The 24,112-nt window shown below is 36.4% G+C and overlaps 1 protein-coding gene across 1 annotated transcript; it reads left to right on the top strand.

Moving 5' to 3' along the window:
* Positions 1-609: 609 nt before the first annotated feature.
* Positions 610-22,414, top strand: CCDC18 (coiled-coil domain containing 18). The gene is made up of 24 exons (XM_084211504.1): positions 610-932; positions 1,110-1,260; positions 1,777-1,944; positions 2,836-2,945; positions 3,819-3,947; positions 5,507-5,603; positions 6,298-6,419; positions 7,187-7,496; positions 7,703-7,806; positions 7,916-8,076; positions 8,590-8,810; positions 9,634-9,744; positions 10,366-10,497; positions 11,205-11,339; positions 11,939-12,016; positions 13,481-13,597; positions 14,832-14,999; positions 15,454-15,596; positions 16,038-16,201; positions 16,982-17,195; positions 17,745-17,844; positions 18,839-18,955; positions 19,371-19,516; positions 22,329-22,414. Exons 1-23 carry the CDS (start codon positions 793-795, stop codon positions 19,500-19,502), a joined length of 3,324 nt encoding a protein of 1,107 aa, XP_084067630.1. The 5' UTR covers positions 610-792; the 3' UTR covers positions 19,503-19,516; positions 22,329-22,414.
* Positions 22,415-24,112: the final 1,698 nt, after the last annotated feature.

The following is a 24,112-nucleotide window of genomic DNA, read 5'->3' on the forward strand; positions in this document are numbered from 1 at the left end:
GCGGCACCAATCGCCGCCCCGGCAGCGCCGCGCCCCGCCCACCCATAGTGCACCGCGGCGGCGCGCGCAGCTCCCGCCCCCAGCGCGCCGGCGGCGGGGCCGCGTCTGCGCCGTGAGGGCCCCGCGCGGTTCGAGCGCGGCGGGAGCGGTGCCGGGCGCCGCTGTGGCGGGGACGGACCGGCATCGGCACCGGTACCGGCACCGGCCCGATAGGAGCCGAGGGACGGCTGCCAGCGCCCCGTGCAGCAGCTCTCCGCCAGCCCGGGCCCCTAGCTCGGGATCCTGCGGCGCTCCCCGCCCTGGCTCTGGTGCTGCCCGTCCGCCCGGGGCCGGTTCGCTTTCGTCTCTCGTTGCGCTGGTCGCGGGCGGCGAGGCAAGTCTTGCGCGTTCGCGTGTGCGCCGGTCGCTTCTCGGGCTCCCCGCCAGGTGCACCGGACTGCCAGAGCTCTGGCATGCGCTGCGTGACAGATTTTTGGCAAATAATGTATATAGCAGGTTCTTCCAGGTTTCACTTATGGCAAGTCATGGAGCTTTTTGTACTTCATGAATGCATACAGAGCTCCTCACAAAAGAGACGATTTGTTACTTTGATCTAGTGAACGTAGGAAGGAGGAGCGTGTGAAATGTATACTTTTGGAAATTGAGTTTTTCCTTTGTTGTACTTTTTTCTCCTTTCCTCTTTTTTTTTTTTTTTTTTTTTTTTTTTTTTTTTTTTTTTTTTTTTTTTTTTTACAAATAGTTTTCGTGCCCATTTAACAGTGTTTTACGTTAAATATTACTTTAGCCTTATGCATGTTACCAATGGAATGTAGTATGTGGACTTGCTCTGAAAGTGATGCTGGTGACGACCTGCTTGCAAATGTGCAGTCATTACAGAATCAGCTGAGGAGAACTGAAAGAAACCTACAAACTGTAGAGAAAGAGCTTTCCAGGTATGAGCGTGTCTGGGAGTGAGAACCTCCTGTCTCCTGTAGCCTAACTCTGTTGTATTCTGTGTGATGGATCACTGTGATTACCTGCTCTTCTGCTTTTTGTTTGAATAGTCTTTATGAGCAACCTTACAAAGAAAAAAAGCAGTAGTGACTTTTTGCTCTCCCTCCAAACACTAGTACAAGGGAATATTACAGCCACTGCTTCGATGATGTCATAGATGTCCCTCTGGAGGGCTTTGTACAGCCCAATTACAATTGTCAAGGCTTTTCCAGCTGTAAGAAGAATTCTGGGAGAACACCTCGCCAGGATTTTCAAAGAAAATGCAAAGTAAATATTTCTCTTCATTACTTCTTTTTATTACCTTGGCTTTCTATTCTTTGCTATGTTTTGGAGCAGTTTTGGCTGCTGGGCTTGGAGTAGATACACTGTAGAAACAGGCAATGATGTCAAGCCAGCACCTTAAACATAGTATCCCTCGAGTTCTTTGCTGAGGGGACGTTTCTGCTCTGCCTCTCAGTGCTGTGGCTTGCAAGAAAGATGGGGACAAAGCTTTTAGCAGGTCCTGTTGGGATAGGACAAGGATTTTCAACTGATTTAGATTAGATGTAGCAGGTGTTTTACTCATGAGGGTGGTGCAGCACAGCCACAGGACCCCCATCCCAGGAAACATTCAAGGTCAGGTTGCTCAGGGCTCTGAGCAAGTTTATCTACTTCAGGTTGTTCTTGCTCATTGCAAGGTGGTTGGAGTAAATGACCTTTAAAGTTCCCTTTCAACCCGCACTGGTTTTGGTTCTATGATGTGTTTTTATTTATATATATAAACAATCATATTTTTATATCTAGTCTTACTCTGTATCTGCAACTTTGGATAAAACTGCGGAAGAAAATGAACAACTTCAGGAGACGTTGGATGCCCTTCATGAGCAAAATGCATCTTTGACTTCTCAGAATCACTACCTGAAGAACAGAGTGGAAACAATGAACTTTGAATTGATGCAGTCAAAAACAAAAGTATGTATCTTTAGTGTACCCCTAGACACCCAGTGACCATGATTTTTGAGTTTAGAATTCCAAGCAGAATGTGCTGGGTTTTGTCTTATTTTAATCTGTGTAAATTTAATATTTAGTATATATTTCACAATCAATATTAATCTTGGACAGAATAGTTTAGAATCTATTTCTCCATGGGCAAAACAACTATATTAATTATGAATTCCACCTACTTATGTTCCAAAGTTTAGTCTAAAGACAGTAAGCCACAGAATGAAAAACACATTATGAAAGAAAATAGTTCTAATGCATTTAGTACTGTATGTTCATGTGTCTGAGATAGTAATGGGAATAATAATGGCACAGTAGTCAGTTGTCTAGGAAATGACAATAGTTGATCTCTCAGCTTGGATTAATATTGCTATTTTGAAAAAAGTGAAGATGAGTTAGAAAGGAATATTGTATCTAATAAATCCTTATTGATTTAGTTTACACTTGTCTGTGCAGGTTTATTTCAGGACAACTATGTTGTTTATTTTGGGTTATATATAATATTAATAAAACATAGCACAATCCTTAGTGGATTTATGTTATCTCCAAAACAGTACAAATAAATAGATAAACAAAATGTTTGCCTGGCACTGAAAGAAGTAGTAGTTGGATATAAACTTCTGGGGAAAAGCAAGAAACAAGATCAACCTGTAAAGAAATAATTTTGCCCGACAGAATGTCACAGGGGAAACTGGAAGGAATGTTAAATGAGCAGAAAATTTGAGTTAAGGTGATGTAGATGGACAAGCATAATTTACAGTGGGGTTAAGAGCACTGTCATTCAGTAAGCTGATTGTTCTTCTGTTTCTTGCCTGTATATATGCAAATGTTAATGAAACCCCAAATATGTTTGTATTTCAGATTTCATATCTTGAAGCTGCTTTAGCTACACATTTAATCAGCATTCCGAAGTTGAAAGAACAAATTGTAAATTTGGAAGCAGAAGTTTCAGCTCAAGATAAAATTCTGAAGTAATGTGTACTTTGAAATCAATATTTTATTGTTGTCTTCCTGCCAGTCCAGTCTCTTTTTAGGGATGACATAATTTCTGATACTGTGTAGGTCATGTAATCTGGGGTCTGAAGCTTTCATTTCAGAGCCATTTGTAGGAGGAGGGATGTGGTTTAGTTTGTGCTGAATGAACTTCAAGAAAGTGAGAAAAAATAATAAAGACTGGTGAAAGAAACCAGTTTGTAATGTGTGCTGAATAGGAATGTGCCCTTACAATGGGTAGGGTGATTGTTTGCCACGTGACCACATCTATTCTCTTCCAACAAGCATACATAATTTTGAACATGACCTTTGTGTGCTTTTTGTAACATAAAGGATTCTTTCTTTGTGAATACATTAATCAAGGCAAATGGCCAAATAAAACTGATGTAAATGCTGTTCAGAGGTATCAGGAAGACATACCTGGTTGTCAGCTTGCCTTACAACCTCATGTTCTGGAATATTCAATTAATGTTTCAGTAGTCTGTCTTCACACACACACAAAAAAAAAGTAAAAATACTTTTGTTAAATTTATATATTTTAGTGTTCTTTCCCAGTCACACCTTGGCAGAGAAAATATGATTTCTATGATCAGAGCTTATGACACAACTCAGCTCTCTGGGTGCTTGGCAGTTGTGACACCTGGTGCCTATTGATAAGTCTTAGATACCACTCCAGACTGCAGACATACTCCTGGGGAGTCTGCAGACCACAGGTGCTCCTAAGCTAGCTTTGAGAGTTATGGCATGTTTGTCTAGCACTTCTGGAACGTTGTATGCACTAAAGAACAACAAAAATCTATTTTCTTTACAAAAAGTTCTTAATTTTTTATTATGCTTTGTTTATTTGCTAGAGATGCAGAAGATAGACTAGATCAAAATCAGAAAACAGCAATGGAAAGAGAACACATGTTGGAAAGATATCAAAAGGGCTATAAAACTCTGGAAATTGAGTTAATTGAACAAAGCCAGCAAGAAAAGAGGTAATTAACTAATTTTAATAGATGGAGCATAGAATAATAGAGCATAAGTGTTTATTTCCATTGGCAATGGTTTGCTTTGTGGAATCAAATTACTTTTCTGTTTTAAGGATGTTATTTTTTAAAAAAGGGGAAATTCTGTGGTAAGGTACTGATTACTTAAATGGGCATGTTTAATATCTTGAGATCAGCTGGTAGCTGCAGGCTGATAGCACACATTAGTGCCCAATTTATCAGCTGGTTTTTTTCCTTCAGAATGGGTATACTGCAGTGGAAAGCTTCAGCGTCCAGAATTTATTTTTCCTGAATTATTTTTGTACTTGTCTTTCAAGAACCTGCAGTGTATACTCAGCAGCTGGTATTCAGCAGTATTCCTTGGTGTGAGGAAAATGATAAAAGGACAACTAATCAAGAGACATTTTTATGTTATCCTTAATCTTACCTATGTGATACTGTTGAAAAGGGTGCTCTGATTCCATCTCAGCCCCCCATTTCCCTTTCCTATTGCCTCCTTTATCCTTTAGCCTTGTGGCTCTGTCACTACTGGAGGGTTAGGGAATTTTTTCTGTTGGAAGTTGTTATGAACATTCCTATCACCTCCAAAATGTAATTTTAAATAAGTGAGTGGAATAAATAAAAAGATCCCTACCTTCCCTATTAATTTAACTGCATTACCTGGAGCAAAAAAATTACCTGAATTAATGGCTTGGGAAAGCATTTCTTGAACCTTTTAAATGCAAACTCTTTGTTTGACTTGTGCCTCTACCCATGAAATTATCTCTAACCTTCTTATGGCAAAAAATCCTGAAATACTGTGGGGCCTTGCACTGCTGGTTGAAGAAATGTTTTGCTTTGTGATTGCTGCTCCCTCAGAGCATGTGGGGTTGGAACTAGCTGTACTTAGTTACTAGTTGTAAATGTAAATATTTTTGTACTTCAGAAAAGCTGAGCTTCTGCCAGGTGTTAAGTATGATGTTATGGTTAGTATCAACAATTATTATGGTTTACTTTTAACCATTGATTGCAACAACTTACTTACAGGCAACCTGAACTGCTTTAGCCTAATGCTATTTTGTTGTTCTGAAATGCTCTTATCCCCTTCCCTGGATACTTTTGCCATCTCCAAATGGGCACCGGTCCTTACACTGAGAGACACCAATCTGAGGGCTGCTGTGCTTGGATGAGGCACTGCCCCATCCCCAGCCCCTTACTGGAAGAGAGAAATGTTATTGAGCAGCAGGAGTTCTTGTGTGCCCGTGCTGGCTGTCCTGAACAGACTGCACACCTGAGCTGTGCTGAGCTCACTCTGCCAGCTCCCTCCCTAATGAGCAATGACAGGGGAAGGGGCAGTGCTGTGGAGTGACAGAGGGAAGCAGTGGGGACTCTGGGTTCTTTCTTGGAGCACAGCCTCCTGTGATATCTGGGGCTTGGAAAGCTGAGAGAAGAAAGGAAGTACCTGGAGCAATCACTGTAGTAGTTGTTTTTAGTAACTGGAGAAGATAGTTACATTAATGGCTGGAGTTTGTGGGTTTTAAAATTGGTTTGCATCTTTTGCTTGACAGAGCTCAACAGCAAAGAAATGAAGCTTTGTTGAATGTGGAGGAGCTGACAAGGGCTTTTATGAAGTATAAAGCAGAAATAACTGAACAATTAGAAAAGGTGAGTATTTTTTCTTCGCTCGTAGTTGCCATGGTGTGAAGATGTTTCTTCCAATAGGCCAGGCAGCCAATAGCAAGAGGTTCATCAGTGAGTCAATTGTTTCCACTTGTTGGTGGCAAAGCCTAAAAGAGGTGGGACAGGGTAAGCAACTGTTTGCAGTGATAAATTCAGTTATATCATTTTACACTGTCTTTGCACAGTCTGGATCTTTGGAGTCTGCATCTTTTCGGTATCCTAGTACTGCTGCTGTTTCTTATGTCTCCTGCTTGCCAGCTGGGAAGTTTACATTTTAAAAATACAAGATCCTTTAAAAGCTCTTTTTCTTCCATATGTATAAGCTGGTCAATGAAACATGTGCTGAAGAAGAGCTAAGATGAAAATGAAGTCATCTCCCAAAGTTAATTGTTCCTGCCTTGTGAGAGGAGAAAATAACTTAGCTCTTACAGAGATTTTAGTTTTGTTAGACTTCTTTCCTTGTGGAACAACCACAAATATACTCTAAAATATTAAGTTAATTTTTCCCTAAATTACAGGAAAATAAAATTTCTTTGCCTCTTGCCTTCTCTTCACAATAGTGACCAATAGTATTATCTACTGACTTACCAGAAAGAGCATAATATTATTTTTAAAATAGCCTCTTGACATGAAAGTTTGGTTTATTGCTGTACAGTAATGAAAAAAAATTGATTTTAAGGCTAAAGCTGAAGAAGTACTCTTGGGAGAACGTTTAATTAATTGTGAAAAAGAAAAAGGGAAGTTGAATGATAAGTGTATCAGCTACAGGAAGGATCTAGACATCCTAGAAGAGCAACTAAGGTAACACAAAGGCTTTTAAAAATTCTCTGCACAGTGTTTTTACAAGAACTTGCATGTTGCAACTGTCACAGTGAATGTTCTGCTCAATTCATATAGTTCAATACATTTCTACTCGCTTTCTGTAACTAATTTTTAAGCACTTTTATCCCACATGCTGCCCCCATTCCCGGAAGAAGCGCCCGGAGCCTCCTGGGGCACTGTTCCCACTGGCTGCTGCTGGGGGCCATGGGCTGCTCTGCTTGGCTGTCCCCTGTGCTCTGCCCTGGGCTGCCCCTGTGAGCAGTGCCCTGGGGGTCCCTGCACTGCCAGCTGGCTGCTGGGGGCCATGGGCTGCACTCAGGCCTCACTGGAGGCTGTGATGCTGACTGCAGCTTGTGGAACAGTCAAACCTGCTTTGGACAGCTCTCTGTCCCAACTCCAACTGCTACAAGTGTTTATGTTTCTTGTATGTTTCTTGTATGTTTCATTTCAAGCTGAAGCCCCTTCTTTTCAGAAGTTCTTTGGTAATTCCCTCATTGCTTTAATGAGGGTAGACAACCATCAGCTGATTGTCTTTAAAATTGTTAGGTTTGGACAAACACCTGCAAAGACATTTTGGTGTTATTCAATTTACATGCTTTGTCCACACTCATGTTACTGTCTTAATTGTTGTTCTTTAGGCCATTTTGGCAAGAGTGGGTGGTGTATGAACACCTTTACACTAGTTTGAGTCTCCTCAGTAAGTCTCTGCCTCTAGTAATGAAAATATCTTTTAAATGTCTTTTTAGACAATTAAAGGAAGAGAATCACAACTCAAAAGAAGAAATTAAAGCTCTAGAAGCAAAGAACACTGAAATGTCATCAATGCTGAGTCAGTCTGATCAGAAGATCATCAAGCTTGAGAGTGAACTTTCTGAAAAAGAAATAGTACTTAAACAGAAAAATGCTCTAATAAGTGAAAATGAAGAGCTGAGAGCACTTACTGCACAGCAACATAACCACTTGAAATTATGTTATCAAAAAATAGAGGATTCAAGGGAAGAGCTCAACGTGCTGGAAACCATTATTTCTCAGTTGTCTTTAAGTACACCTGAAGAGGTAGAATAACTGAAATAATCTTAACAGTGTGTTATGTTTTGAATAATTTTAAGGATTGAGTTATTCAAACTTTTAATATCCTGGTATATGTGTCTTAAATTTCATATGCCAGGATATGAAATATATACACACGAATTAAGGATGCTATGAAGCAATAAAAGGTTGATTTTTTTTTTCATTGATCTTTGTTTTCTGTTAACTTTTAGTTTAAATGGCACCATTTCAAACACAAGCTATTGAGTTCCTCAGCAAAAGAAGTTACCTCTGAATCTTGTGGTGAATCAAGTAAACCTTTGATTGCAGACCTAAGGTATAACTTTCTGGTTACTGAACTATGGCAAGATTAGGCAGATAATAAGGTGCTATTAGAATTAACATGCAGAAAGAATGTTAAATAGCTGTCTCCTTCTTTATAATAGCATTAAACTGGCAATGAAAGAAGCAGAAATTCAAAAGTCTGATGCAAACTTAACTATCTGTACTGGAGCTGAGCATCTTTCTAATGGTAATGAAGGACAAGGGAACAGCAGGTTATGTGACCTAGAAACAGAGCCTGTCAAATTGATCAGAAATCCAGGAGGTAAGCTTGCTGAAATAGCTATTAAGTTTTCTAATTAATCCACAGAACAGAAATGTTCGGCAAGGGTTCAAGTTGGTTTTACAGCATGTATGCTTTGTTTGAACAGGGAGCATTTTGCCACTTTGGAAACTGTCATGTTCTCCAGACACAATATATTTATTTCTTTAGCTGCTTAAGTTACTTGGTCAGCAGTAGCTGAGCTAGGAGTTGTATTGAAATGGAACCATGTATTTTTTCTTTTGGCAGATTGTGCTAAAATCTCTGTATTTTTGTTGACTCTTTTCTCTGTTTCCTGCTGTTAGTGTTTCTCTGATTGCTTCTGTCATTACTGTTAGGACTGCTCCATGAAATTATGTCAGGGCACCTGTATGATGCTGTCTTTATTTTGTTTGTTTGTTTGTTGGGGTTTTATTGTGATTTTTATTTGTTTTCATGAGTCACTGCATTCAGTTACATTATGGGTTTGCATGTTCTTTTTTAAATTAATCTTAAATTTATTTTTTCTACTTTGAGAGAGGAGAAAATGTCAACAGTTGGAACTTATAAGCAAACAATTTGAAAAGGTGAGGCAAAAATTCCAGAAAGAGATAGAAGAGCTACGCACTAAACTGATAAAAGCAGATGATGAGAATTCTGCCTTGAGGACCAGCATGGCTCAAAGAACCAGTCAGTTTCAAATCATACAGGAAGACCTATTGGAGAAGGCTTCAAAAACTAGTAGCTTAGAGAGAGAAGTAAGTTTTAAATAGCACTGAAAAGAATATGCCCTTTTTTCTTCAATTCAGTACTCAAAGATAGTTGAGTCAATAGTTATGGAAAAACTGCAATTGCCATAATAATTTTTAAATCTGATTAATTTGAGAAAAATTCAAACTAAACTTTTCAGCAAGCAGAAAGGCTTAGCAACGTTAATTTGTTGTCAGAAATACTGTTTTAAAGCTGGTGTAGGGTTAGTTGTCAGTAATACTGTTTTAAAGTTAGTAGGCTTTTCTGCTACTACTTTGATTTGTTACATGGAAAATATGCACAGTCTTGTTGCTTTGGTGTGGTTGAACTAATGGGTAATCCTAGGAAACAGGTTGAAGGAATCTTGTTGTATTTTTCCTCATTAAAGGTTGTATTTTTCCTCATTAAGTGTTACTATAGTTGCCAGAGATGAACATTATTACCAGGGAGTCACAAAAGAAAAAATTTAAGCTTCAGCCAGCTTTTCTCAGGGTGAATAAATTAAATTGCTAATATTTCTATTCTGGTGCTAATGTGTTTATAGAATTCAGCATAATGGGTTCTGCAGTTATTTCCTAATAATGAATGTAAATATTATAAATATGTAAAGCCATTTCACTGATAATTAATTGGATAAAACGTACGTAAATTGTCCTGAATCTTTCTTTGTAAGTAATAAAATATAATAGTTCAACAAAATCAACCAGACAGTTTATTAAAATTACTGTAGTAGTAGCTAAAATGGATTAGGTGATAAGAAAGTGCATACAAATATTTGAATAAAACTGAAATAGTTGTCTACATGCTGTTTTGTGCCATATTTAATTTCAGGTAAGAAAGAAATCTTCTCAGCTTTCTGCACTTGAGAAACAGTTGGAAGAAAAGACTATTGCTTATTCCACTGCTGCAGAGAGAAATGTTGAGTTGGAACTGGAACTCATGGTAAAAAATGTTCTCAGTGAGAAACCACATTTATTTAAAAAGACATAAAGGTTTACCTTGACAGTAGTATTCCCTGTATTCAAAATGTGTGGACTTTCAGATCTGCTAAATAATCTGTGCAGATTTCAGGAACAAAGGTTTTAAAAACAGAATCTTGTTTGAAATAAAACAATTTTTTCCCTGTCCAAGAGTGTGGCAAGTTATTAATGAACATGTTACGTTTTCCATGTGATCACATAGGCAATGAAGATCTGGCCCTGTTGAGTTGCCATTTGTTTCAGTGACATGGATGTAGATTTGTAAATTAAAAAGTCTTCCAAATGGTATTTTAAAGATTCCATATATCCATATGAACATAGAATTTCTTTTTGTCTTTGTCAGGAGTTCCCTGTGCCATAATCCATCTTGGCAGACACCTTGTCTCTGGAGTGGCTGCATTTACTGACATTTTATACCTGTGCTATAAGTGGCATCCTTTGAGATGACACATGCTCTGTGTAACTTCAGAATTTTGTTTGTTGTTCCTTTATGAAATCTAGAAACCAGATGATCAAATAAAACACTGTTTATTATCACAGCTGAATGTTTTTATTAAGTCCTTTTATTGTTACCACTTCCCAGGGAAAAAACAGATGCATTCATGAGCTGGAAACAACTATCAGTGAAGAACATGAGAAAATAACTTCTGCTTTTGAAAATGAAAAATTGCTTCACCTTGACCAGCACAAAGAAATGGAGAAACAGATTGCTCTAGTAAGCCTTTATTGTATGGTAGTATGTATGAGTGTTATACTTGGTAACTTTTTCCTTAATTGATTTGTCTTGTAATTTTGAGACACATCCATTAAAATGTTATGTTTAAAAGCTCTTTCTTCTCTCTACATACCCTGATTTTACTACATTTTCCATCTAACTAGCTATACAACTTTCCCTCTGAAATATTCAAGTCCTGCTCAACTGAAGAGAAGTAAGGACTTAGGAAGAGTACCATTGTTTTTTGCTTCAAGCACACAGAAAAAAAAGTATAGCTTTAGTGCCTACTGGGTTTAAAGCATGACAGCTTCTAAAAATGTTCTTGTTGCCTGAACCTCTGCCAAACTGAGCCTTATGAGCATCTGCATTCAGGGGTTTTTCAGTCTCTAGAGAAGAAATGTTTTTCCATGTGATTAGAAATATAACTGTGATTATTTCTAGCTGTTTAAGAAGCTTCTCATCTTTTAGTAAAAAATGTGTGCATGCCTTATTGTGTTGGCTGGTGACAGACAATTGCACTCTGTCTGCCCTCTTTCTCCTCTGGAATTAAGATATTAAGTGCTTGGGATTTCTTGATAATGTGCAATACTGCTGATGGCAGTAATGTATTTAATTTTCATTATAAAAATGATAGGTGAATAAATATGGATCACATTTAGATTAATACATTTTTATTAAAGGAATAAATTGCTATTTACTTACGACAGCTTCGAACACAGCTAGAGAAGAAACATCAACAAGTCATTGAACAAAAGAAAATAATATCTATTTTACAGCAAGATGTTATGTATAAACAGCATCACATCAAATCATTGGATGGGCTGCTGATAGGAAACAGAGAGGTAAAGTTGGCTCTTGACTTTCTTTAAATGCAAATCAAGCAAGTGACTAAAAATAATGGAAAGCATATCCATAAATACATGGGAAAATTGGGGAAAATGAAAGATATCTTTATGCTTCTTAATTCTTGTTAGAGTAATTGACTGAATCTGGTGTAGTCACCAATTACTGCTACTACTTCTACTATATATTGTACAAATTTAAAGGTCCCTTCAGTATTTTCTGTCTTAGCATTTTTTATGCCTCTGGATTGCCTCTTGTGCTTCTTTCTCTAAGGAAAGGAAAGAAATCTGCATAAAGAATGATTGCATCAATCCTGCACTAGGTGGAAAACCAATAATGTTCTAGTATGATAATGTTTTATTCCTTTTAATAATACCTCTGCTGCAGAATATGAAGAGACATCTCTCAGCAGCCAAATTCACTTCAGACTATCATGCATACAAATACATTATACAAGCAGTTGTGTTTTAGATACACTGATCTACGTTTTTTCCTCATTATCAGTTTTTAGTAAATTACTTATAACTTTATAAAATTAGATTAATGTTATGTAATGTTTATATTTGGTTCTCTTGAATAAAAATGTCTGTAAAAACAGGAAATGGAAAATCAAAATGTCAAGAAAGATCAAGGATTGAAGATGCTGGAAAGTCAGTTAACAGAAGAAAAAATCAAAGTTAGTAAACTCTCTGTAACATTCAAGTAATAGTTTTAAAGTTTGCAGTAACAGTGTATATCCTTTTATCTTTTATAGAAAAGCCTTTATATAAATTTATCTTAAGTAAATATTCCAGAAGTTATTTGTCTGAAGTATTTCTTTTTAATATGTTGTTTCATTTTTTTGGTTTTTTTTTTTTAATTAAAAGAAGTATGATGAAACCTCCAGTAAGAGATTATACAATGCATAATTGCTTAGTGCAATTACTGTAGTTACAAATAGGACAAACTTGTGCTTATTGTACTCTTAAAGTCCAACACTGTCTCATAGAGCTAATGTTATATATGCTTTTGGTCTACATATGGCATGAGTTTTAGACATATGTGATACTGTAATATTGGTCATGTTTTTAGCCATCCCTAGCTCTTCCTAGTGTTTGCCTGATAACCATTTTCCATGCAACACTTGTAACAGGATTTTAATAAACCAATGCCATGTGCAGATTTACCCCAGTCAAGTATTAAATCTTCAGGATACCAGTGGGAGAAGATACTGGGGACTTTGCTGTTTTCATGCTCTTTCTGAGCTTGTGTAGGATCAATTTGCTATCCAAGTGGCTTTGCAGTACTTGGGATGTTTTACAGACACTTAATTTTAAGACACATAGTAATTTCTCTTCACAAAACTCTTGAATCAGCTGGGGATGGAGATACAAAGTCCAGTATAGTTTAGAAAACTGGCAGTCTGATTGCAAAATTGAAAGAATGAGATATTTTGCAGCTAACTTCAGCACAATTCTCATTGATAAGGAATCCTAGCATTGTTTAAGAAAAGTTTAATTACTATGCCTTAAGATCTTGGGGTTTGTTTGCCAGTTCAAGGTTATAAGCTATTTGTAAGAGAATACTCAAACCCAAATGAGCATTAAAAGTGTAAAATAGATTGACAGTATTGACACTGCTCAAAGTTCTTCCTTTCCCATTTGGTGAAACTCGGGCACTGTCCCCAGTGCAGAAAGGGAAATCATGCTGCTTGGTAACTTTTGAAAAAGAATTGTGGTAAGATCTGAGTGGTTTTTTTAAAAAAGGTGTGCCAACTCACCTATGATGATAATTCCAAATTTATTTATGCAGTTCTATATGTAATGAAACATGATGGATTAATGACTTGGTATTGACCCTATGTTTGTTTTTAAATTGTAGCCACTGACGCGTGCTGGCATATCTTCTCATAACTGATAGTCTCATCTGATATAAACACAGTCTAAAGTATTATAATTTTGCATTTAGCAAAAAATTTCAATTTTTGAAGACTATTTCAATTTTAAAGTTTACTATAATCTTCCATGACTGTTTTAATACCCATATGATAAAAATGTAACTTTTCTGATGTTTTACACAAAGCTGTCTTTTAATACAGTTGTTAGACCAGTTAATACAAACCATGCCATGCAATTTAAAATAAGCTATTGCATTCACCTAGGTACGACAACTTGAGTCAGCACTAAATGTATGTAAGGAAGAAGTTGCACTGTATTTGAGTCAGTCACAAGAAAATAAGGAGATGTTTGAAAATCAGCTGAAAGAAAGGTCTGAACAGGTAACAGGTTGTTATATAACTCTTCTGTATTCCAGAGAACTCTTGTTATGATTGATTTAATCTAAAAGTTTGTGAAATGACACCCAAAATTTGCAACAGGATCTGTAGATGGGAAGTAAGCTGGAAACAAATGATACATTTTGTGAGGGTGAAGGAGAAAATTATAACTCAAAACCACGGAGTAATTTAAGGGAAAAGAAGCACTGAGATAAATGAATTGTTGAAAGAAGTAACAAAATCAGAATAATGTGAAACAAAACATTATCGTGGAAAAAATGGAGAGAGCACTATTGTAATATAAATTGAAGGGCACAAAATTGATCTGTTTTCCAACTGTCTTAATGGGGAAGAAGTCCTGGGCACAAAAAAATGTTTACTTCTAGACCCTGAGTTTTATCATACTTTCCACTACTACTTGAAAGCAAGAAAGAGTTAACTTTAAATATTAGAAGGGATTTTTATTTGTGGATGAACTAATTATATAGCAGGCAGATCATGTCAGTGCTGGCCTACCTGCTGAGAGAGGCTTTAGTCAAGTGGAGGTTGCTGGACCCTGTACAGTATTAGTTTGATGGAAATTGTGTGTGGTCTGTGTCCCACATAAACCTGTGATATTTACTGCTGCTTCCTAAACCCTGCTGCTCCTATACTGCACATGAAGGGACTGGGTGCTGTGTGAAACATCAAATGTAGCAAGTGAGGCTTTTTTTTTTCCAAGAACACTCCCTTCCCCGCCCCAGACCAGTTCCCTCTGGCATTCACCACTGAGAAACCAGATTAGTCAACATAAAACAAGCTAGGCACTCAAAATTCCTTTTTTTAATTGGAATGACTATTGTCATACAGGCAAAAAGAAATAAAGGGGAGGACTGAGAACAAAATCTCAAGGGGAAAACAAGGACTTTCTGAGAAGTAAAGAAGACTGGCAGAAGAAAAGTAGTTTTAACTAAAAATCTGCTATGTATGTTTTTAAAATATTGACAAGTTATATTTAGAAAGCAAGAATCAAAACCTGGGACTGACAGAGAAGTTACTACTTTCCTCACTGTATAGAGCATAATACAGTGATGAATTATGAGATCTGTTATGTACTGTTGAAACTGTAATGTAACGAAATTCAGACACAAAAGTTTTATTGCATCACAAGTGTGATTCTGTGTTCATTAAGAGAGAATAGTTGAAGCAACTGCAAATAAAAGTGTTTTCTTGTAATGGAAAATAAATGTCTTTTCAGCTTCATTATTTGCAGAAAGAAATAAAAATTAAAGGTCAGACTATTCGGGACATGAGCGAACAGAATATTCTCCTGCAACAAACTTTGCATCATCAGCAGCAAATGTTACAGCAAGAAACTATTAGAAATGGGGAGTTGGAAGATAATCAAATTAAACTTGAAAAACAGGTACAGTATGGTGAGAAGTGTCTACATATATGGAGAAAATTAAATGCCTTATATATGTTTTCATTATACCTATAAAATCTGAATATTTCTTTGATAACGGCGTGGATAATTATTATTTGATATATGTAAAATAAAGAGTTTAGTGGCTTGTTTTATCTTAATCCAGGTTCTGAGCTATCAAAAATTTTAGTTAGCATTAGAGTGGCTAGGTACTTGGAAGATCAAGCCCTAGACTGCAGTTAAGTAGAGGTGCATTTAAATTCAGAAACTTGCATCTTGTTGCATTTACTGGAAACTATTTGTCTTTCAAATGTGCAGAGTTTTAGTTTTAAATTACATACAGATTATAAAGAAATCTGTTGTGTAAAAACTCTCCCTACGTGATTTGCAAGACAAGAATGTCTATTTCTTTGGTATGTAATTTGAAACTACTCTTTAATGCCATTTCCAATAGGTATCCACTTTGGAAAAAGAGCTTCAGAAGCAGAAAGCATGTGCAGAAGATGAGTTGAGAAAGGTGGAGGAGAAACTGCGCCTAGCTGCTCAGGAAGCAGATTTAAACAGACAGAAGGTGGCTGAACTGAATTGTACAATCAGGTAGGTTTAGGATAAAAGAGAGAAGTATTCTGCACATGGGCATATGGATCAGAACACTTGCTGTCTGAAATGGTGTTCAGCTGTGGGCTTACACTTCAGTCTCTCTGTTAGCACAGACTGGAAGTCAGAAGGGAAGCTTCTGACTAGCAGAGGCATGACTTTCTGGAACAGTTTTCCAATGGAATTAATGCATGTCCTGGCAACCTACTCAGCCTTAAGACAGCACTTCATAAAGCAGTTCAAATCATAACCATATCAGCTTGCTTGTAATTGTAGACAGTACATTCTACAGGAGTTTGCTAGTCTTAAAGAATATAGCTTTGATTACAAAAAAAGCCTACTTAACATGACTTTTATTTCTATTTTATTCACAAACACTTGTCTTAGAGCATGTTGCTCTTGTTATTCCTTGGTTCATTTTGTTCTGGTTCCTTCTCTTAGGCAGATTAAATTGAAGATGGATCAGTACAAGAATGAACTTACTGGCATGGAAAAAGAAGTAGTGCAATTAAAACAAGATGGTGCAAACAAAGCACTGCAGATAAATCAGTTGGATATCACTCTGGAAGAAGCAAGATCAGAGCTCAACAGAAAGGCAAATGAGGGTAATTTGGCTATTTTGTTTCTCAGTCTTCCTTTCATTAAACTATTTCTCTATATGTATTGGACATTTTTCTTTCCCCCTCTTTCATAATCAAGTACATGAGGGTCAAAAACTGATAATCTTCTTAAACCAAAACAAAACCAAACCCAAATGAACAACACCCCCACAACCCAAAAAAATCACAAACATTTTTCACATACTTTTGCTAATTCTCACTTTTGTGGTATATACCTTCACCCCAGGTGAAATACTAAGTAGTTTCCCTGTAAATTGGTAATGCAGATTATTAATGTAATAGTCAAATGAGACACTTAGCTTTAATAAAGGATATGCTATTCAAAAAATGCAGCTCTTTGAAACTAACAGAAAACCCTACAAGTCTATGGAAATAACAAACATTCCAATCCATCATCTTCCATTTAGTTTAATTGGACCATTGTTTTAAGCCATAGAAATAGCAGCAATTCTGCTTGCACTATTCCTAGCACTGCATGGTCAGTTACTATACTGTGTCTGTACTGTCTCCTTGGCCAGGTTTTTTAGTTATATCCTTATGTTTCCAGTCAGTTGTTGATTATGAAGTGAATAAAACTAGCAAATACTTAGGTACCATAAACATCTTTTGTATAAGTAGTCACTGATTTTCTAGATTGTCCTAAAAAATAGTGATACTGAAAATTTATTATGACCACAAGTGCTACTAGATAGTGGTGTTGCATGAAGACCCTGATGATTAAACTGATGATTAAACATTCTCTTTTGTGGTGTGTGTGTAAAATAGTGAATGATTTTGAAGATAAGCTTCTTCAAAGTGAGACTTGCCACAGGAAAGCCTTACAGAAAATAGCAGAACTGGAATCTGCGTTACAGAATGCCTGTGGAGAATTAAAGATCACTTTAACACAGCTTCAGGAGTTGCAAGATGCATTGCAGAATGCACAGTCCTCTCTGGAGGAGAAGAACATTGCTATCATGAATCTAACAACTGAGCTCAGGTGAGCTGCTATCTTTTCTTTCCTGAAAACTTAGTTATGTTGGTTATTCCTTAAGAATAACAAGTAATTTGATGGGGTTTTTTAATGTTCTTAGCAGCTCTCTATAAGTTTTAGGTGGTTTGGGCCATCAGATAACTTGATACTTGAGATCCTCGGCTCATTTTTAATGTCTAAAAGTGGTGCTGAATTCTTTTTGGGGAATTCTGTTTTAAAATCTGCTGAAATTATTTTCAGAATCTTAAAGCTGTGAAGTAATCATAAGAATAGTCAAATTGTCCAGTTTACTTTCTGACCACAAATTAATTATACTTTATTTTTTAAAGAATCCTGATATAGTCAATTAAATAAATTGAATATTGAAGTTACTTAGAATTCCCCACCTGGAATATAATTAACAGAATTATTCTATTTGGGTTTGTTTCCTTCCAATCAATTCACCTTTAGGGTAATACCCTGTAAGTAAATAATTGATCTTATGATTTTCAAGCTGGATATTTGAAGCTAAGCAACTGAATGTGCATTAAGCAATTAAATGTATGAGAATTTCAGGTATTGCAAGAATGAAATTGAAGACAAAAAGCAGGAACTCCTTGACATGGACCAAGCACTGAAAGAAAGGAATTGGGAACTGAAACAAAGAGTAGCTCAGGTGAGACAATTTTTAAGCATGTTACTGACAATTATTCCTGTTATGTAGCAGATAACTTATGAAAAGTTAGGTTAAGGCTGCTAGGTTTGGTTCCTTTGATGTATTGTCTCAAACTCTACTGGTTCCTACAGCCACAGTGCCAACCTCAAACCAGCTGTGTGTCGTTGAAGCCTTATGCCATAACCTGTCCCAAGATTTTTAATAGTGATAAAGTTATGGGGCAACTGTTCTCATCTTGATGTTTGCTAAGAGGAAAGAAAGATCTGTGCTGAAGGGTGCTTGAAGATGATAGATTCCTTTCCTTGTTTGCACTGGAGCTTATCTGATTCACATTAAAGAAGCCTCTAAATATGAAATGGTATCTTTGTTGTGAATACATTTCTGTAGCTCACTTGAAATATTTTCAGACTTTTGGTCAGACTTCAGGATTTGATGCCCATCATGGGAAAATTCTGCTTCTGTCACTTTATTATAAACCTCTTCCTTAAGGACTTACCAGCCTTTGTCTTCAAGAATATTTGAGGTTCAGAGAGAAGGAGTGGGATTTGAATAAGTCTGTTCAAAGAACTGATATTGTAAGGAGGCCAGATCTTGCCATGTATTTTTGCCACAGTACCCTGTGACCTGCCCCAGGAAGTCATCAAAGCATTTCATGAACTGATTTTTTTTGATTTGGCAAAATTTGGCACTTCCTAACAAGGTGGATTAGTGTAATAAACTACACGTATTTCTTTGAGAAGGATAACTTGCATTATGTGTATATGAGGACCTAACCTATTCAGTTATGGACTTTTTCCCAATTTTCCCCTTTTCTTTTTATGTTTAGCCACTATTTAAATGAAATAGCTAGGGTGTAGCTACTCAAGAAAATACTCTCGAGGCTGCAAAGGATTGATTTCCTTCACTTTGCTCTCATAGTTTGTAATATGGCTTCTTAAAATCTGCATATTAGTTAAAAATAAAATATTTCCTTTTCTTCCTTTTTTACCTCTAGATTACACAATTGGATATGACAGTTCGTGAGCATAAGGGAGAAATGGAGCAACAAATAATTCAATTACAGTGTAATTTAGAGAAGTCAGAGTTGGAAATTAAGGAATGCAATAAACAGGTAATCCTTCTTAATCAAAACCCAGTTTCCCTAAAAAAGGGCAGCTAATTCTATGAGAAAGTCTGATCCTGGGACACAATAGCTGGCCAGGTAGAAGATAAAACCTCTTTTTTATTGTAGGGAGAGGGAAGGAATGTACCAGTAAAAATAGATGTTTGTCAATTAAAACTATAAATTTTGTAAGGCTGTAACAGTAGAAAAATGAAAAATTATTTTTCACTTGATATGATACAGCTCCCAAACTGCTCTTTTAGTAAAGGAAAATATAGACAAAAAATTGACAGAGGAATCCAAAGTCAGGGTCAATACTGACAATATTTGGGAGTTTTGTTTGTTTTGTGGTTTTTTTTTTTTAATGGAATTGTTCTGACTTTGGTAAAATATTGATTCTGATTTAATTGCATTCTCTGTTCAGATTGAGAGCTTAGAGAAGAAACTCCAGCATTCTAAAGATGAGCTTCGTGAAAAAGAGTTTGAATTGCTCCAGAGAGATCAGGAAATAAATCAGCTGAAGAAAAAAAGAATGAAAGAAAACAACATAGCCTAGAAGCTCGTGGAAAGGTAAAACATACCTTGGATAGACAACAAATTATCAATTTTTAATGCCATTACTGTACTGCCTAGAGGAAATGATATGGTGTCTCTTTAGTGTGTCATTACTTCTCCCAGAATAGTTGTATTCTTATCCCCTAAGTTTAATTATTTTGAAATTACAGATTTTATGGCAAACTCTTAATTGTCTGCTTTCTGTGGAGAAATTTGGTTACTGATTGTGTTGTTTAGGGACCTGATTTTCTGACTATGGATGATATGGTCTTCCTTGAAATGAAACAAACAATATGCTGTATGATGAGAGCTTCTCATGACTTAGGTACCTGTCTTGTGAAAATTATTGCATCAAAGGCCACAAAGCTCCAGCATGCTGGTAGGAAGGAGAAGTGAGAATGTTTTGGCCTAGTGAATGGGAGTCTGGGGAGGGACTTGAGAAGACAGCTAACTTTGTGAATGATACAAATCTTTGGTTTGGTGCATGAAAAGTACAAATAGGACCTGAGATAAACAGGCTTTCTGCAGAAATAAGTTCAGTCAAGGATGTTTCCAAGCTAGAGCTAAACACCAAAGCCAGGATGGCCTCTGTCACTTTGGTTATGCTGCATTTATGTGTTTCTTTCCCTAGCATGAGGTATCAGAGAAGCCTCACTTCTGTGTGAACACCAAAGGCCTTTGGTCTGTATTCTAGATCATGAGGGCTTGGCTGTGTCACTGCTGAATATGAAGGTTGTTTCACTGCAAATTAAAGCAATGTCAGCTCTTCCATCTTGAATTCTCTTAGGTTGTTGATGATGCTCAAGAACAGCACAGTGACTGCTGCTACCTTTCACACATACCATTAACAACTTCTAACTTTTCCTAAGGGATTATTCTGAAAGAAAGAATTTCCTAGCTAGCCCCTGTACAATTGCTGACTAGACTCTTTCTTTTCAGACAAATTGTCTTGTTTTTTTCTAAGGAATACCACGTAAGAAGAGGCCTAAGAATGATCTAAGAAAGGCTTTCAAAAATAGACCTGCTCTGGTCACGTTCCTTCCAAGACTTGGGATAAGGAAATGAAATTTTATTTTCATTGTAGTGAAGTAGATAAAAAACCACTGGATTTTGGAAGTGTTCTGTGTAAGCCATGAAATATGTTGCAGAGGGCTTCTGTCTCCATTTAGAATATTATATGGTTCCTTCTTTGTTTAAAAATAACATAATGTAAGAAAACTTTCTCCATGAGTAATGTATTGCAGACTGATTGACCAGACTTCCAGAGAAATTTTCTGTCCTAGTTCTAAAAAATAAATTGCCTAATCTATTTAGGGAAAAGGGGTGGAGAGGCAGTGTGTATGTCTTGCCCAGGGGTACAGTCTGTCTCATTCTTTTTCTTCTTAATATATTGCCTTCCTTGCTTATTACAGAAAATATATTAGTTCAGGGAAGGAATTGCTGGGAGGGCTGATTTGTGTTCTGGTCCACTCTGTCCCTTTGGGACTCATAAAATAACCAGGTCACAGAGTTTTCAGTTGAATCATTCTTTGTTCTTACTGTGCTTCAATCTGCAGTGAGGATTTTGTAACAATACAGCACATGGCTACCCTTAGAAGCTGTAAATATTCCAAATAAAGGAACCAAAAATATCTTGCTGAACATTAAGAATAGCTTTATTTCATTTTTCTGGGAATTTGAAGTAATTTTCTTTATTTTAAAAAAAAAGGCAGATTGGATTTACAGCAAACTAATTTTTTGTGACCATAGTTCCTTCTGAAATGAGAAGAAAAATTATATTAAATGAAGTGAAGTAAGAAAAAATTAGTGCTTGCAATGATTGACTTTTCTAAAAAGTGACTTTTACAACATTTTTTGAAAACTGCATCGCATTAAAAATTAGGAATTACTGTAATCTTTCATTTGTTAGCTGTAAGCTGCTTATATGCTACTTAAAGTGTTTCTGTACAGTATGTCTAGCATTCCTCATAAAGAATAAGCACCTAGCTATGCATGGATAGATAGAGGAGCAACATAACCTCTTTTTAAATTTATAATTAACAAGAACCTTAGTATAATATGATGTGAGATAGTAGTGGCTGATAGAGTCTCTTCTTGTGTTCCAGCACTAGCTAATGTAAATATGGCTGCTGTGTATATACCCTAGAGACACCTAAAACTCTATTTTTTTCTATAAATGAATAATTAGATCCAGCATATTCACTTGTTTTTAAAAGGAGGGGTAGGGGTAATAAAGCTCTAGAAACTAACAGCAAACCCCTAACCTCAAACATGATGTGTTTGGCTGCATTTACTTCTATATACAGCTTACATTTGTTTTGCTATTTTTCTTGCTCAGTGTTGGTGGACATCATAGGTGTTTTTCCTCTTCATACCTTGATATTGTTGATGGGGTTTCTACAGGCACTTCCTGAACTGTTTGCAACTTAAAAACAATGATGCAATCCAACATGAAACCTTAAGCCTCGTGTAGAGGAGTTATTTCAAAAGACAGTGTTCATTTAAACTGTACAAAATTTTTAGAGGGATTTTCGTATGAAGATTTCTTCTCAAAAATATTCTACATAACATTTTCCTTCTTATCTGCTGGAACATGATATGGTATTGGAAAATTTGTAAGTTGTGCTCTTGGAGAAAGCAAATGCATTTCAGTTACAAGAACAGCGAACAAAAATGCATTAATAACATAAATCAGAATTTGAGATGGCAACCATGCACTTGAGACCTGCTGTTAGTTTTCTTGAATTTGTAAGATAAAGTTTAATAATGAAAAGTAACGTGTTGGTACAAATGGATTTAGCTGTGGTTATCACATATTTTATTTCAGGTGCTGTGAAGGACTGACTGTGAAGGAGTGGCTGCTGCTGCCCATTGGACAAGCAGCAATCCAGGGATGCTGTTGTGGCATCATTGTGCTGCTGCAGGCATTGTCACTGTGCATTCAAAGAGGACATTTTAAAATTGTATTTCTAAATAAGGCCTGTAGTTATTTGTACTGAAGCAGATGACAACCTTTTTATTTTTCCAACTGTTATCGAGATTATTGCCTTCCTATAATAACATATTAATTTATCTTTTATACTTCAGAATAAAATCATTTGTTTTAAGTAGTAGGGATGAATTTCAGCTGTCATCTTTTTCAAAGGTTTTTAAATTAGATACTTCTTTAATATCTCACTTCTAACTAAAAGCACAATGGTACTACCTTATTAGCAATTTTTGTTTGGGACTATTTTATCTTGTTTTGTACAAATGCAGTGATGCAGACACAACATAGTATTAAAATTTACCTGTTTGTAAGATGTTTTGGGACACTGATTTGATCATAGGCACTGGCAAAACCTGCTTGCTTTACTCCATGCAGTATCTTTAAGATGCACAGGGTTGTAGGACAGGGCCATAAAGCTTGAGGTTGTTTCTTTTGATATTTTTAATCAAACAAAAGTCCATACAAAAATTCCCATTGATTAAATTCACATCATAATTATGCATTCTAAAACATATTAATTTCCATGTTTCCAAAAGTATTACACAACTAAGCTGGTATGAATGGCTAGTGGCCCCACTTTTATATTTACATAAGTATCAGAAACTGCAAATATGCTTTTGAGGCATCAGTCTAAGTCTGATTAATGCACACATGGTTTATGTGCATTAAGACATGTGATTCATACTTCAGAAGTCAAGTTACTAAAGTTATTTGATGTAAAGAAGAGGAAAAGAATTGAATTTATTTCAATTTGAATACCAGGCGTCAGTTAAGTGTTTTGTTTATTAAAAGTGTGTCTTAGCCAACAACCCTATCTGAGATATCCAGAAACTATGCAAGTGGCAGTTTGCTAAACTCCTTGGGCAGTACTGGCTCTTTCACATTCTGTAAAAATATTCCACAAAGGCCACATGTTCCACATTAAGTGGTTCTACAAAACCAGCCACACATTCTGCTACCATTGACAAGCCAAGATACACTCATCTAAAGTATTTCTGCAGTGTCAGATTATTTATTCTGCTGTTGTGAAAATTATGATGTGACAAAAACCAATGTTACTTACAGAAATAAATATACTGTGTGTTTTAAATCAAGCTATTTCTTTCTCTACATAACTGTAAAGGGGAGATCTTAGAATTAGGTTGACTGGTGCAATAAGTGCAAATCAAACTACTTTTATTTTTAGCTCCCTTTATGCACAGCACTTTGCCTTCAGCCTAGAAGTGCATGCATCAAATTTCAGACAGATTTTTTTTAAAGCAGGGGAATACATAAGCCCTTCAAACCAGGATTTCAAGTGGAAAATATAACCAATCCTTAATTACAGCTGCATCACAACACTAATGGAATTCCACTACCTAGCACTGTATAAAGCCTCATTTGCTCCTCCTACATGCACTAAATATAAATGTGCATGAACAGCAAAAGCAATTTGCCTAATCTCTGAATCAGCTAAATAGCATTTGCACTGAAATTTTGTCTGTATACTAACTTATCTGGTTAAACTGTGGGTCAAACTGATAAATAAGGAGAATCATAATTATATTTTATCTTTGGTTGTTTTGCTGTTTTGTTGCTTGCCTGAGAAGTTAAGGATTCCACTTATACTGTTCAAGCCAATT

This window comes from Fringilla coelebs (assembly GCF_963513975.1).
Source record: "Fringilla coelebs genome assembly, chromosome: 9".
Classification (NCBI taxonomy): domain Eukaryota; kingdom Metazoa; phylum Chordata; class Aves; order Passeriformes; family Fringillidae; genus Fringilla; species Fringilla coelebs.

What these genes read in the sequence shown, in the direction of transcription:
- CCDC18 (XM_084211504.1), top strand. Translation starts at nt 793, where the DNA reads ATGTTACCAATGGAATGTAGTATGTGGACTTGCTCTGAAAGTGATGCT. An exon ending in CTTTAAGTACACCTGAAGAG is followed by an intron (nt 7,497 to 7,702) that starts GTAGAATAACTG and finishes GTTAACTTTTAG; the next exon opens with TTTAAATGGCACCATTTCAA. An exon ending in TGGAGAAACAGATTGCTCTA is followed by an intron (nt 10,498 to 11,204) that starts GTAAGCCTTTAT and finishes TACTTACGACAG; the next exon opens with CTTCGAACACAGCTAGAGAA.